General features: G+C 34.0%; 1 protein-coding gene across 4 annotated transcripts; it reads right to left on the bottom strand.

Moving 5' to 3' along the window:
• Window positions 1–5405: 5405 nt before the first annotated feature.
• LOC131041917 (transcription factor GTE8) lies at window positions 5406–11611 on the bottom strand. Of its 4 annotated transcripts, none has more exons than XR_009105093.1 (4): window positions 10778–11610; window positions 6170–6232; window positions 5902–5987; window positions 5406–5786 (listed from the first exon to the last, which is right to left on the bottom strand). XR_009105093.1 is itself a non-coding variant. In XM_057975167.1 (4 exons), the coding sequence occupies exons 1-3, from the start codon at window positions 11507–11509 to the stop codon at window positions 5904–5906; spliced, it is 843 nt and encodes a 280-aa protein (XP_057831150.1). In that variant the 5' UTR covers window positions 11510–11611; the 3' UTR covers window positions 5406–5786; window positions 5902–5903. The 4 variants fall into 4 exon arrangements, 1 of the variants encoding a protein (XP_057831150.1); XR_009105095.1 differs by having other exon boundaries at window positions 5902–5951; window positions 6170–6307; window positions 10778–11609; XM_057975167.1 differs by having other exon boundaries at window positions 5902–5951; window positions 10778–11611.
• Window positions 11612–16660: the final 5049 nt, after the last annotated feature.

The following is a 16660-nucleotide window of genomic DNA, read 5'->3' as shown; positions in this document are numbered from 1 at the left end:
TCTAAAATCTCCGAGGTTATCTCAGAAGCCTCATCCCGTATTTGCAAGATTTCTCATTTTGGTGTAGGTTTACATGAGGGTGCAAATTGGAATATCAATACATAAGTTGAATATTTTTGTTAAGTTGTAGAGAACACTTTTAGATGATAGGTCTTTTTGTTCAGTTGTAGAGTGCAAAGTATAAATCATCTATCTTGATTTTGAAATGTTGCAAGTAGTTGAGCAATACAAGAACAAAAATAAAACACATTTTCTTATCCAATTGTGGTAAATGCATGTGAATGCCATTCACGGATTGAAACATGATGTCTTTAGTGATTGGTGAAAAGGGGAGACAATGTTTGAATAGGCAAGGATAAAGGTATGGTAAATATTCACAAAACTAAGAAAACCTTTCACTTTGTGATGGTAGAAGTCAGCCATTTGAGAACTTCACTTTTGTATAGCATGACTAAATGCCATGGGCATCAAGGACAAATCCAAGATAGGAGATTAATGTATGATTAAAAAAAAATTGGGTAGGTTTGCATACAATTGATTATATTGGAGTATGTGAAGAACATATTCCTTGTGTTAGAGATCTACCTTCCAAGTGTTGAAGAATATAAAGATACCATTTAAGTAGAAGATACCAAATTGGTCAAGGCAATCATCAAAAGCATCATTCATCAATCACATGAAGGTAGTATGAGCATTGCATCACTAACCACTCTCAAAGTTCCATTTTGGTCTTGAAATCTATCTTCCATATGTCCACATTTTAGATCAATATTAGAGAATAACTTTACTCCTTTAGTTGATCTTAGTAAGTTATCAATATGATGGAATAGATTTAGATTTTTTTATTGTGATCTTGTTTAATACCTAAATAATAAAATATAGAGATGCCAAGTTCAATCTTTCTTGAGCACAAGTACAATTGGAGAAGCATGTGGTGACATACCTTGTTGGATGAAATCTTTGGACAAATGGATAGTTTGTAGCTTTGATGTGTGAAACAATGGGGCATTGGAAAGAGGAAAATTAGGAAGAAGTTTGATTGTGTGATTGATTGTTGAGTGAAGCATCTTACGATCCTAAGACATATTTGAATAGGTCTACAATAGTTTATCTAGAACATAGATGTAGTGTGCAAAAAGTAACTATTGAATTTGACAACAATGTTACGAAAATTAATGCAATCTTTACTACATTAATTCCTTTGCATGTTTACTTGCAATTGAATAGTAAATTTGCTATTTTTGAAATACATTTGATTATGCGTTTTTTATTATCCTACTGTAGTATGTAGGTGTTATATGCATTATTTTGAGCTTTCATATTATATTGATAGTGTTTGTCAAGAAACATGCCACAATAGTCGATAGTCGTGTGTGTGACATATAAAGATGAACCACTATCACTGCATCCAATTGCATACATATAAGAATGCGTCCATTTGTAGACACTTAAAATTGTTTCTTGACATTTTTGTTGTCACCGATCCATTTTAAACCACCATCTTCAAAATTAATTGACTAAATTCTATCTATTTAATTAGTAGTCCTATTTCTTCTGCCAATACTAATTAAATAATTAATCTAACTCTTCCTCTAACATTAATTAAAATGTTTATTCAATAGATCAATCATCTCTAATGTTCTACTTTAAATAAATAAATCCATTTATTTATTTAAGTTCATTCTCATCATTTTTATTCTAATAAATAGATAAATATAACTTATTTATTCAATTCCTCTTTTTTCCCTTCAAATTTTTAGTTGATAGAAATCATTTATTTAATCTAGCTAGTTATTTGCACAATTCAAATCATGATTAATCAAGACAAATCTTGCTCAAGGTTCAAGATTTCACATGAGTCCAAAAGGACTTGTGCATGTACATAATTCCACACTTCCCGCATCTCCATAAATTCCTCCCGTTAAATTCCAACCTATAATACCCAATGTATTCCTTGTCTTGAGATATCTAGTTTTTGGCAATGTATTGTAGGATCCAGAGGTCATGCATGTGCATGTTGCTTTGAGTGCTTAGTGGTGTTTCAATGTCACTATTTTCATTATTGAGAATTGTTGTACATGATTGTGTGCATTTAAGGTGTTTTGAGTTTTATGTGTGAAAGTATTGGGTGGCATTTAGAGTATGTTATATGCTTTGAGATGCTCATATTATGCTTCTATGTTTGGTTTATCATATTGTTTTAATTTATTGTTATTTGTTTTTGTAGTAGGAATATAGATATGATGATAAAAGTGGGGTATCACAAACAAGAGTTTTGTGCCGCAAGTATCATGTTTGTTGTATTTATACCCTATACTAGTAGGAGAGGAATTATAGGTTATGATTTGATGTGTTATCAAACAAAATTTTGTAAATAAGTCTTTATTTAGAAAGTTAAAGCACACTGCATAACATCACATACTACAGAATATCACATACATCCATTGATGAATTTCAGTATAATTATGTATCTTATTTACAAGGGACATGTTACAATAGGAGAATACAAAAGTAGAATAGAATGTAACAAAACTGAAGAGAATCTATGCAAGTGATAGGAGATATATAGGAAGAAGACTATAATCAGATGGTTGTATTGATTGTATGATAAATGAGATATGTAATGGACTTCAATCAATACAACCATCTGAATATAGTCTTCTTCCTATATATCTCCTATCACATATATCACTTGCATAGATTCTCTTCAATTCTATTACATTCTATTCTACTTTTGTATTCTCCTATTGTAACATGTCCTTTGGAAAACATGTCTTCTTCTATGTAACTTATCGACCTAGAGCACTTCTATTACATTCTATTTTACTTTTGTATTCTCCTATTCTAACATGTCCCTTGGAAAACATGTCTTCTATGTAACTTATCGGCCTAAAGCTTCACAACCCTCTTAAGATGGTTTGTCACATGTCTTCTAAATTTTTATCTCTTTTCTACCATTTTCCTTGCTAACATCATCCCTCCTTTCAAAATTGTGTCTTGTCCTTAAGATATTGAAATCACCTCAATAAGGTGAGAGGAATTTGGATTCATTGTGCCAAATTATGTACACCCCTTTATAAGACCTGTTACAAGTGCTAAGCGTAGACTTACAACTTCCCTTGTTTAAATTGGTTCTTTATTTGCTCATGTCAATCCTACAACTATTGTATTTGTTCATAGAGTGTTTTCATTTATGCTATGATCTTGCCATTCAAATCCTTCATAGCCTCTTTAAGAGGTTCCTACATATTCAATTTAATCCATGTCCTTTGATGTTCTTTGTGAGGTTAGACAATTAGAGGCAAAATTGATAGTGTGTGTTGATGTCAAGTGTTGATTTTAGATTCCAACACAATGTGAACAACGATACATTTCTTTCTTTCCTCATCCATTTTAGTCTTTGGAAGTTTTGCTATTATGGTGTGATAGAGGTTGCATATCCTGTGTAAGTCAATCTCATATTTTGATCTTGTTTAGAAATATAGAAACTCTAAAGGTTGGAAACTTTCAATCTCTATCCAAATAATCAATTAATGACTTCAATGGATGATATACAAGGCTTGGATAGCCAACTTATCATGTTTAATAACACCACCTTGTGTAACTTATAACAACCATAACGCCACCATACGATAGCAACAAAGAGGCACAAGTCAACAACATTAAACACATCACATAACACAAGATTTACATGGAGAACCCTTTGTAGAGAAAAACACCCACTAAGAAGAAAGGTCAAGTTTGCATTACACTTAAAAGTACATGTGAAGTTTCATGAAAGGGGAAACTCAATTGCGCTCCATGAAACAAAAAACATTCTAAGGCAAAATGTCAATAGGATTCACAACTTTTACAGCATAATATAATCCTAGTTTTGCAGAAATTCATGAAAGCCCGAACAAGTAAAAATGTGATTCAAGCTCCAAAAACATGAAGATAGAACAAAAGCCATAAAAGAAAACTTCATAGTAACCATAGCTCATAATTCCAATGGAATAGTTCTGAAAAACTATTGCTATTGTTACACTTGAAACTATGATTATTTTTTTTTCAAATTGTTGTGAACCTCCTAAACAATGCACTAGGCAAAGTATAAATACTCGGTCCCTCTAAAACTTCACAGAGATCCCAAGGCAATAGAATTGCACTGGAGCCTTAAAACTGTGCACCTTCCATGATGTGGCCGTTGCAACAACCTCCACCAATTGAATCTTTGGCAGCAACACATGGCTCACTCTATGGAATCTTATTTAACTGCTTCAAAAGGAAAAAGAAAGCACAACCCAAAAGAGGAAACGTTGGCCTGCTAAAAGAAAGCCATCAATACTAAGGTGGGAACCGGCCAAGGCACAAATTTTGATATTGTTCCTATCAATGCCCCTCCACAAAACTCATGAAATATAGACTCACTCTACTTGTGTACATGTGAACAACCTCTTTATGTCAACCTGATCTTATTCCTGTAGGGTAGGGTAACTCTACATTCACTTGTTCCTCATCAATTCTACATCCAAGGAATTATTTATAGACTTACAAGAGCTTTAAAAGACTAGCAAGGTGGTCAAAGAAGACTCTTCATTCCAAAGGGGCAAGTTTCCTCCTCAAAAGGAGAAATGGCCACAATTTTGACTCCAATACTCTTCCTTCAACTTAGGCACCCAAGTTTCCTCCTCAAAAGGAGAAATGGCCACAATTTTGACTCCAATACTCTTCCTTCAACTTAGGCACCCAAACATGAAAGATAAACATTACATTAAATGCAATAAAAGACATAATACCAAGAAACACCTATTGCCACTCGGGTAAATGCAATAAAAGACATAATACCAAGAAACACCTATTGCCACTCACTTGGGGAATCCCGATGGTCACTCATTTGTCCTCTTCACATGTCATTAACCATTGCATTCTAGGTGTCGACATGTTGGAAAAAGATAGAATCAAATCCTATTTGAATAACATCTTGCAAAATTCTATTAGATTAATGGTTTCTTATATATAGATGTCAATCTTGTCAACAAAAACATTTTGCAGTGCCAAATTCAATCAACTCAATTGTAACTTTGGGTTAGCCAGGGACCATGAGTTCGCTACCCTTTATCATTTAATTGTTTAATATGTAAGTCCGTAAAAGGCTACTCATTGAAGCTATTTCTACAGAGGCTGTAGCTATTCTGGTTCCAAAAACAGTCACACTGATAACTTCGTGTTATAATATAGTGGGGGACAGCGGCCGCAGCACTTCTGCCGAGCCCTGCAGCCATTCTGTGCCTATTCTACAGTTTTTCTGTCCACATAACACGAAGGTTATTGGTTGTACGATAGCGCAGTTTTGGAGCCAGATTAGGCACATCCTTCTACAAAAGCTTTGCTTTGAAACATGGCACAAACTCATACACAAAATATATCAAATGGACTTGATAAATTTCTGAGTTCGAGAAAAGAGAATAAATACAGATAAAGAAGTGTTAAAGACAAGAACTGTCTATCAACACATTGAACACCAGGCCCTTAACAGAAATGTCATACTTCACTAGCCATAGAATATCTCTTACCCTCTCATTACACATACAGATTGCTTTGTTGGAAGAAATTTACACTTTACAATATTTACCATCAATACGGTGTGAACTAAGTGGATTAATTTGCTCCTAAATACTTTTTTGATAAAATAAAGAATCTCTTGAAGCAGCTGCCTTAATTTCAGAAGTTTCCTCCACCTGGACACACATTAGGAGGTATACGAATATAAATCAACAAATCAAGTAGCCCAAGTTTTCAAAAACCTGCATCCATTAAACAAACATATGCAAATAAAGGGGGTTAAACCATAGAAGATCAAATAATTCAATCTTAAGTTTTAAAAAACATGATACACTTCCAATGTTCTTCGGAACCAACCTCTACTGATGGGCCGTTCCTGAAAATTTTCCTCCTGCTTTGAGCTGTTCCTGAAATAAAAATCTTCAGCCTTCAGTAGTGTTTTCCTGATCCAACACATAAAGATGTCAATTCAAGAACTATTTGTGAGCCCAAACAGTTTGATACACTAGCTACTCCCCAACTTTCAAAACCAAATTGAAAATTTGAGAATAACATAACAGACTTCCATTTTTGAGAATAACATAACAGACTTCCATTTACATTCAAACAACAAAGCACCGTTCACCTTCATGTATCTCCTACCAAACAAGCTAAAGTCCTGCTTAATAGCTTTCAACATTGACAGCACCTGCAATTCTTCAGAAATCTATTGCTTCAGTAACAGTGGGATCTGATCTTTTTTTACATCCATGTAATCACCGGCCTGTGACCATATTAAGACAAGACAAGAAATCATTTCAAAGCAAAATAAGGTCATTGCTCATAGAATAACAATTTCATATAGCCGAGGCTTCTATGGATATTGAAAAATAAGGTCTATCAATTGGAAGTGAAATTGTTATTATTAGAGAATCACTTAATAAAAAACTAGATATACATGGTTCCCTAAAATTCTCCATGTGAACATCTTATGAAATGATATCTTGGGTTTCTAAATACACATGTGCATAACATGTCATGACTCATAAATACAAATTTACCAAATGATGTTTAAATGTCAAAGTGAGGATTTGTACATCTCATGCAGGAAGAGACAACATGGTTTGTGGATAAGAAGGATATAATCAATGACATGGGCCAGGTTGGCCTACGATATGATAATATCCAAAGAATGCAGCAAATTTTCACAACCCTTCAATTGTCTCCAACAGATTATCTACTAAATTTCAGAGAACAGGACTTCCCAATTGGATGGCTTCCTTAACTCTAAACATGCCATGGGATTTTTGAGTGAAATAAAAAGTTGTGTTCCCATTTTTTCTTGCTGGAGGGTGGGGAGTGTAGCGCAAGGATTGGTAGAGCTTACAGTATGCCACATTTTGCAATTTTTTAAACTTTTATATTCCATCTTTTAAAAAGCATGGCTACCATGGTAAACAATTCTCATAATCTCCAAACGTTGGAAACCAGTTTGATAAGCTTTAGGATGATTTTTATCAGCTTTCCAAATATCATACAAACTTCCACTAGCTTGTGCAATCTTTAAGCAGTTTCCATACGCATCACCTGGATTTCTTGAAAAATCCCCTTCAAACATTCCAGTAAAATGAACTTTGCTTTGAGTTATTGCATTGGAAAATAAGGAGACCGTGAAAGCATTTGCATAATTGCATTCAATGCTGGAGGCAGAGCCAACCAAGGAAGGCCAGCTATGAAAATTCTGAACATTAAAGTGCCCATTAGCAAATTAATAGTTATGAATATTTGTTTAATCACTAAAATTACAGTAGAGAAAGAATTTCTTCAAATAAGAATTGGGTTCTGAGAGCAGATTCACATTCTCTCAAGGTATAAAGCACTCCCACCCACTGTTGGAAAGCATCATAAAAACTCCAAAATTGATGAATTGTAAGAATACATTTTGGAATACTGGATAATTCTCCAAGATTAAGAATCCCACCAATTGGTGCCAGTTGAAGTAGTAACAGTATGAGGATTATATGGCCAAGTGACTAGACATTGTGATTGAAATCCTTTTATGAGATTTCAGCATGCTTTCTGGGAGGACGGGAGAACTCTCCAGAACAAAGAAGCCCCCCATCAATTGGAACCACCAAAAATAATAGCTGTGGATGATAATATGTGCAGTGACTTGACAGTGTGATTAAATTCCTCTAGTGAGATTTCAGTGTTGCTATTGGTCACTCAAGCCAAGTCATTGAGTTCGTTGGGTAAATAAAAATCTCTGCGGCAACTTTTGCTTACATGGCCCAAATGCTGATCCAAAAAGCTATGTAGCACCCAAAAATGAATGTTGTAGATTAAAAACTCATGACTCTGCAAAAGCTCACCAAAATATCCAAACGTTGAATATACAAATCACCTGAAATTGAAAAGAATGCTGTCAATGCATCAAGGAGTTAGAGGGAGGAGAGTGAAAGTGTGAGAAATGAACTGATTGTTTGCATTTATTGCTGCAGACTAATGCTTTCAACCCATAAATGAGTTTTCAGGTTAACTCAGGAGTACTCGGCAAAAACTCACCAATTTCTGACAAGAAAATTCTCCAGCACTTTGGGGCAAGTGACTCGAGAGCAGTTTTGTGCTCACAAGTCAGGTGAGTTTCTTGCGAGTTTTTACTCAGCAAGAAACAAGCTCGAGAGTTATTGCAACCTTACAAATAAACCTAAATTTGACCCACATAACATGTAGTTTCAATAAAAACTATTCAAAAAGATAGGATGTGCTACAGAGGTTTAAGAAATGGGTGTAAAACTAGATAGCATCTACAAAACAAAGATCCTGCACACTCAATTCATAGATTTGCCACTGTGACAATAAAGGCATGTGCCCCAGTTTCAGAGCACAAGAATTTATATAACATCTGCAATTTATAAAATTAATAGTTTTTCGAAAATGAGAGCTTGTACATTCTCCATTAATAAACATTCCCAGCTTTATGAATCTCACAAGTTTTTCAAGAAATTTCAAGATTTTTTAAACCCACAATTTTCTCCATTTTTCTTGTACAAATGTTATCAAAATTTGGTAATATTAATAATGCTGACCACCTTAATGTCAAATGAGATGCTTACAAGTGGTAAAAGCATTGGGGTTTTGAAAGCAGAGGCCCAAGTTCAGATCCACAGGATACGTACCATAAAGGTTTTCCGTTTTACTGTTTTGGCACTTAGAAAAAACTAAAAAGCTAAGTAATTTCCAAAAAAAAAAAAAAGAAAAACCATGAAGAGCAGTGTTCCACGAGCGTTGGGGATGGGGGGACGCGGGGAAGCATCTCCGGGACGGGGGGACCAAGGGCCTAAGTTTGGGGACGGCGGCGGGGTGGTGGTGCTGATATAGTTATACATATACATATAGTACTTGAAAAACTAGTTTTGAAAAGATGTATGACAGTATAAGAATTACATTTCAAATGAGACTAGGAAATTTGAAATACTAAATCTCAATACCAAGATTTCTAAGTTGTGTTGTTATATGGAGCCTAATCAGACTCGGAGGTTAGATTTTCCCTAGTTCTATCAGCGCAGTTTCCCCCTATATTTTTCAACGGGGGTTTGGGGGCAGCACCCCCAAGTTGGGGTCAAGGGGCATCACCCCTTGAGCGTTCCAAAGGCATCGGGTGTTATTTTTCTATTGGCCCCTATTGGCCCAGATCCAATTAGAGTTACCCCTTAACCCTCAAAAAACTTAAAAAATCACTTTTTAAAAAAATTTAAATTTTTAACATTGCATATACGTGGGGGCGAAAGGAGACGTCTGGGTGTCTCCCCATCCCTGGAGTGACGTCTGCACGTCTCTCAAAGGACAGGGAGACGCCCAAATGTCTCCCAAGGAGATGTGGAGGCATCTCCATGTCTCTCTGGGAGACGCCCAGACGTCTCCCAAGGAGACGTCACGTGGAGACCCGGAGATGTCCCGGCGGCGCTTGGGTGGCGGTGGTGGGACGGCGGGGGACGTCGCGTCCCCGTCCCCCAGTCCTCGAGACGTTTCTGACGGGGGGACACGCCCAAAAAGGGGGGGGACGCGTCCCCGTGGAACACCGAAGAGGCTGCAGAACAAAGTGTGGGTTAGCCTATTGCTTTGCTGCTACGATAACAGGGGTGTCTCCCATTTCAGAAAAAAACGGACATTCAAATGTAGAGATTCTGGAATTATTATACATTTATAGTTAATAAGAACAATAAAACATGTATGTTTTCCATTAAAAATGGATTCATCAAATTTTACAAACATCTCAAAAGCAAATATAGCTAACAGGTTTTTCAGAACACTAGATAATTTTCAACAAACTCGCAATTTTCTCCCCTTTTTTCATGAAAACTTCTACAAACACAAACAAAATTTGGTAATACTTGACACGTATATTACCTTCACATCAAATGAGATGATTTTTAGTGGTAAAAGCATTGAGGATTTGAAAAAAGAGCCCCAACTTCAAATTCCTAGCATACAGGATAAAGTCTAGAAATTGAGCTTAAGTACCTTATCTATCTCAATGTGTGTGGCATACTCAACAAAGCCAGCAGAAAAGGCCTAAATAGTATCTAAACCCTTTGCATATTGAAAATGATAGAGACACAAAGGACTTATCTCTGAATCAGAACCCGTCACACCCTCAAATTTCAAAAATTATTTAGACGAAAAAACATTTTTAACTCTTGAGCAGAAGCCTATGCAAACCCTAAAAAACCTATCAAAAATAATATACACAGACAAAAACCTACAGCATCATCATAAGCTTTGGCAAAACCCAAGCCTAACATAGCCGTAGAAAAACTTGCCCCTTAATCAAAAGCCCACAAAGACCATAAAATCCAAACAATTTAACATAATATCAAAGAACAAAAACTTAACTCTTGTCCACAGGCCTCTACTAACCCTAAACCTTAAGCATTATAGAAGAACAAAAACCTACCTCTTGACCAGAAGCCAGTGCATACCCTAAAACATATAGAAAATATGTTCGAAGAACAAAAACTTAATTAGTGATCAGAGGCCTTTGCAGATCCCAGACTCTAAACATATATAAAACAACACTGAAGAACTTATACCTACATCTTGACCAGACACTTACACAAACCCTCAACTCTAAAAGTATCGAAAAACAATATCAACAAACAAAAACTTACCCCTGGCTTACAAGCCTACGCAAACTCTAGACCCCAAATACAGTAAAAATCATAAAATAAGAAAACACACGAACAAAACCTACCTGTGCATCAGAATTCTGCACTTCCGGCTGAGGGCGCAGATCACAGTCCTCCAAACATCTGCTCACAAGGCCATGCAATTCCCACATGCGATCATTACTCAGAGCATTCAAATCTAGCTGCAATTCATCGCTGTCGTCCATAACCGCGGCGCCGTGCCTCTTCACAAAATCAACCACCACCTCGGGAATATCCCCCGGCCATTCCATAAACCTCCGAACAATATAATACATCTTCTCGTAAGTCATCTGCGGCATGACGCCATCGCCGGGAGCACCCCTATCCCTAGCCCCAACCCTATCCCTAACCCTAACCCTAGCCCGCTGCTTGGTTCTCTTCCCAATCACCTTCCACCTGTTCTCGAAGCGTTTGCTTAGGGTTTTGGCCATTTCATGAACCACGTCACCGGGATGGTTGTATTTGAGGGCATTGGAGAAGGTGAGCCTAACGTCGGCCGCAAATTCTTCAGCAGAGGAATAACGAGAAGCTCTGAGCTTGGCCCTGATGGTGCCTAGATCCATTGGGGATTCGATAACTGTGAAGTAGTCGGGAACACCGAGCTTGACAGGGTCCACTGGCTCGTTAAAGACATAGGCGTATTTGTGGCTCATGAGATGTTTCAGCAGGACACTGCATTTGTTCATCAGGGGGGGTTTTCTTGTCTTCGGGGCTGGCTGCCCTTGTGGTAAGAATCTGCCATCTGGGCCACGCTGTGGCATTGGCCTTTTCTCCATGATTGCTCACCCACAACACAGGCTTGGCCTCAGAAAATTCCGAGCATAAAAATTGGAGGTTACAGTTGATGTCCAGAGCAATTGTAAATAGCCTGTGATTGAGAGATATATATATATATATAATTTGAACACTGGGCGTACAGTAACGAATAGGAATAAGTGTAGATTTAAATATTGTAATAGGAGTAATAAATATAATAAGATAAATATTTAAGATTTTAATTTTTAATTGTTAATGTTAAGAATATGAAATGTTGAAATTATAAGATTGAAGTTATATAATTTAGAAATAAAAATAGTTTATGTAGTTTGAATTATAATTGTAACTTAGAATTATATAAATTGTTTATTAAAATTATATGTATTGTAATTTGATTTTAATTTTGATTTTGAGAAATGAAGATGTATGAGAAATAGTAAGATATATTGTAATATTGTCTAATTTTATTTCATTTATAAGTGATAGAGTAATGAGTATAATTATAATCTAATTAAAATAGATAATTTTAATATTATATTAACTAAAATATTGTTATTTTCAATATTATATTATTACTAGCAATTGTACCATAGTATGTTATGGGTATGTGATAGAGTAATGAGGATAACTATAATCTAATTAAAATAAGTAATTTAATATTATAATAACTAAAATATTGTTATTTTAAATATTATATTATTACTAGCAATTGTACCATAGTGTGTAATGGGTATGCTGAGGAAATAGTTATAGAAGATGCAAAAATGTAACTTGTTTACATAAATTTGAATATATTTAATTATTTTACATATATGTGAATAAGATAATGCAATGAGGCATCTTGAATGGAGAACTCACTTTTCATATTTGCATGTTAAAGCAATTTTTATTTTTTTGAAATCGTATCATTATGTTGAAGCATGAAAATAGATCATAAATATAGTTGGTTTATTTTGCTATTGGAACTAACAACGTCTACATGGAACACAATAATGTCAATTTCTTTGCATAAGTGAAATTTGTAAACTATAGAAAATCGGAAGTAAAGTAATAGTAGAATAGTATTGGGAATCAAGAAATGATTCTTCATAGAAAAGAGAGATAATCAATATGTGATAAATAATTTTTTTTTTGGTTAGATGTCTAATTGTTTGACATTCAATATTGAATACTTGTAAATTAAATTATAAACTTAAATGTAAAAACATAATTGTTTAAATGATCTATTAGTTAACAAAATATAGATTAAGTAAGTTAAGGAGATTAAATGTAGAAATTATAAAGATACACAAAGGTAGGTTGTCTTAGTGGAATTTGCTAAAATAAGTGTTTGAATGAACAAAGTTGTACTTGTTGTAACTTTTCTTTCAAGAGTTTGCATTTGATAATGCCAACAATCACTCTTGTTTTTTGCAAACAATATATGGGTTGTGTTGCATGTGTGCATATCTTTGGAATGTAAAGGTAGGGTGAATGTGGAGAGTTGTGAGTTCACAAAATCTTGAAATAGTTGTGAATGTTAACCCTTGACGATCAATGTTGTTAATGTCAATTGTTGCTTGTTGAAGTGTAAGCCCTTATGATTTGTGTATTGTTAATGCCCATGCCATTTTTAGTGGTATTTGATGACGAACACCACAACTCACTGGGGTTATCAGTACATTATTTGGGTAATTTTGATCCCGCATTGGTTCTTTGTAATTTTTGAAGCAAACAACAACAAATAAGGTAAGTTGAGGTGGCTTTTCTCCATCCCTATATAAAATTGCTTTCACTTGTCTAAGTGCACTATTCACAAGCCCTGTTTCCACCCATAAATTTGAACATAACATGATATCTTAGCCAATACATAAGAGTATCTTAGATTCAAGTTATTCTTCCTTTAGATTTGAGCATGTTGATCCCCTAAGTTGCTCTGTTATGGATTGGACAACTGGCATTGTTGAAGACATCAACATACGTTTATTATGTAATGGCACCATTTCGTTTGTTGCAAATAAATGTGTGGAGGATGAAAAAAAAGATTTCTCTTCAAAGGTGAGTGAGGAACTTTATGATGCCATTAGAATTTTCCATTATTGAATTGTAGGCTCTACATTTCATAAATTTGAGAGTAGGCAATGGAAACTAATTAGGGAAGGGTCCTCTCCAATTTGATTAAATATTTTGTTCAAAGTTATAATTTTTGTGAAGTTGTGTCATAGTGTTTTCACATAATAAATTGAAGCACACATAGGGATGTCTTTAATTGGTAGTAAATGACCCATGTCACCAAAGAGCATAATTGACCATCCTCCAAATGGGATGTGGTTATGGCCAAGGAATGCTTCACACAACCTATCGTCAATTCTTTGTAGTAGCTTTGGACCAATGAAGCTCATTTCATCTATCGGAATGTATTAAATGAAGTACACGCTCTCTTGGAAGGTTGCAAGTGTTTGTCCTTGAAAGGGGGTCATTTCTTTTATTGGTGTTGAATTTGGTTTAATATTTGTGTTTAATTTGGTATAGGGTGAGTGTTTAATTTGGTTTATGAATTTAATAAATATATAGTAATTAAAAAAAATTAATGAGTTTTGTATGGTAGAGTAAACTCTAAATTCAAGATTAAGTCATAGCTAAAAAAAACATTCCCTTATGTTTGTGTTTATAGATTGCCAATAGAATGATTGAAACAAACATGCTATCATGAAAGCTGCTAAAGTAGCATTTATAGTGTACTTTATTTCTATTAATGTAGTGATACTTCATAATAGTTGTGTATTGTAAAATAGCATACCTATATTTTAAAAATTCTAAGTAAAGTACGCCGAGAGATATCAAATTTAAAAATGTTTAATATTCAAAAATAATAGTAAAGAGTTGATTGTAATGAGATTCATGTAATGGTTCAATAAATTAACATTGATACTAATGTTAATTCATCCTTAACTATAAATATTTAATTCCAATTCTTAACCTATCCTCAACCCTAATTTAACATTGAATCTAACCCTAATTTACCCATGATGCTAACCTTGTTTAAGCCCTAATCTAACATTAATCTTAACCATAATTAATCTCTAACCTTCATCCTATATAAACCCTAACCATAATTTAACCCTAACTCAAATACTTTTCTTATAACCATAATTTTACCATAACCCTAATTGAACCCTAGCTCTAACTTTTATTGAACCCTAATTTAACACTACACTAACCCTAACCTTACTAATCTAATATTAACCCTAATAATATTCAAATCATAATCATAATTTAGCCCTAACCCTAACTTGAATATTTATCTTAAAACCCTAATTAAACCCTAACCCTAATTGAAATCTTTATCTCTAATTTTAATTCTAACCTTAATCCTAATTGAACTATAGAATTAACTCTATTTGAACCTTGACTAAATCCTAATTTAATTGAATTATAGCATAACTCTAACACTAATTAAACCATAACCATAATTAAACTCTATCAATAGCATTAATTGAAGGTTAATCCTAATTTAAATGAACCCTAACTTCAACACTTATTAAGCTACAACTCAAGTTGAATACTGACCTTAATCTTAGCCATAACCTTTATTGAAACCTCACCCCAATTTAATCATAATCCTAATGCTATCTCTAATTCTAATTTTAACCCTAGTCTAACATTGAATTTAACCCTAATCAAACCCTAATGCTAACCTTGTTCAAACCCTAACCTAACATTAATTCTAACCCCAATTCAACCCTAACCTTAATTTTAGATATAACCCTAACTAACCCCTAACCATAACCCTGATTCAACTTCAATTGTAATTGAAATATTTTCTCTTGATTGAACCCTAATCTAACATTAACCCTATTCCTAATTGAATCCTAACCTTAACCTTAACCCTAGTCTAATATTAACCCTAATGTTATTGAAACTTTATTCATAATACAACCCTAACCCTAATCATAATTTAACCCTAGTCCTAACCTTAACTCAAATATTTCTTCTATAATCCTAATTGATACCTAATCTTATTTAACCCTATCCCTAACCTAACCTTAACCCTAACACTAACCCTAATTGTAATGACAACCTTTATTCTATAACAACATTGACCTTAACCCTAACCTAATGTTGTAAGACACTGATTAAATTTTCTCTATAAAGTTATTAAAATGTAGCCATCAAACATAACATTTAAAATTAAATTTTAAAAATATCTAAAATTAAATATAATATCTTTATGCATGTTCCAATCAAGGTAGATATTATTATTTTTTAATTAAAAAAAAAGAGTTAATAATCTATTTTTAAAGCAATTTCTATTAATTGAATAGTATTATGAATAACTACCTAATGTGTACTCAATAATTTTTTAATTTTCTTTTAAATAAAAGGTGATTTCCTTTATAGAAGTTATTAAAAATAGTCATCAAACATAAAATTTTAACTCAAATTAGAGATATATATTTTTTAAAATATGTAATATTAAAGATAATATCTCTATGCACGTCACAATTAAATTAGATAGTATAATTTTGAAGCTCAACAAAATTAATATTATTAAGGCAATTTCTATTAATTGAATAGTTATAATGAATAGCTAATTAATGTGTACTCAATGACCGAGCAAAAAAAATGTGTACTTAATGAAAATTTATTTTGTTTTAAAGAAAAACAATTTTCTTTAAAACAAATTATTAAAGATAATCATATAAAATAATATTTAAATTTGAATTAGGCCCATTAAGGGGCCACGTTGGGTTCACTCTGGCTTGAATGATCAAATTAGGGAGGAATGGGAGAGAACTTCAGAAGGTTGGTGGAAAATTAATTTCGATGGAGATTCTAAAGGGAACCCTGGACCATCGGGAGCTAGTTTTATAGTGTGGGATTGGAATGGAAATGTTGTGGCCTTTGGAGAAAAGAAACTTGAAGAGGGAACTAATAATGTTGCAGAAGCTTCAGTTGCATTGATAGCTATTAGAATGGACAGGAAGCTGGGAGCAAAAAACTACATTTGGAAGGTGATTCCCTCATTATTGTTCACGCAATAATGAAAGGGAGTATTGATGCATGGCACCTACGAAATTCAATTACTAATATAGTGGAAGAGTTAGCACAATTTGAAGACTTTCAAATTAGTCATGTTAGGAGAATGGGAAAATGGAGGCAGACATCCTATCAAACTGGGCTTTATCCTT

Source organism: Cryptomeria japonica, chromosome 1, assembly GCF_030272615.1.
Source record: "Cryptomeria japonica chromosome 1, Sugi_1.0, whole genome shotgun sequence".
Taxonomy (NCBI): Eukaryota; Viridiplantae; Streptophyta; class Pinopsida; order Cupressales; family Cupressaceae; genus Cryptomeria; species Cryptomeria japonica.
Note: the sequence above shows the minus strand (reverse complement) of the source record. Positions and strands in the feature narration are given on the sequence as shown.

What these genes read in the sequence shown, in the direction of transcription:
- LOC131041917 (XM_057975167.1), bottom strand. Translation starts at nt 11,509, where the DNA reads ATGGAGAAAAGGCCAATGCCACAGCGTGGCCCAGATGGCAGATTCTTA. An exon ending in TGCAGAATTCTGATGCACAG is followed by an intron (nt 6,233 to 10,777) that starts GTAGGTTTTGTT and finishes GAAGAATTGCAG; the next exon opens with GTGCTGTCAATGTTGAAAGC. An exon ending in TTGGTAGGAGATACATGAAG is followed by an intron (nt 5,952 to 6,169) that starts GTGAACGGTGCT and finishes TTTTTATTTCAG; the next exon opens with GAACAGCTCAAAGCAGGAGG.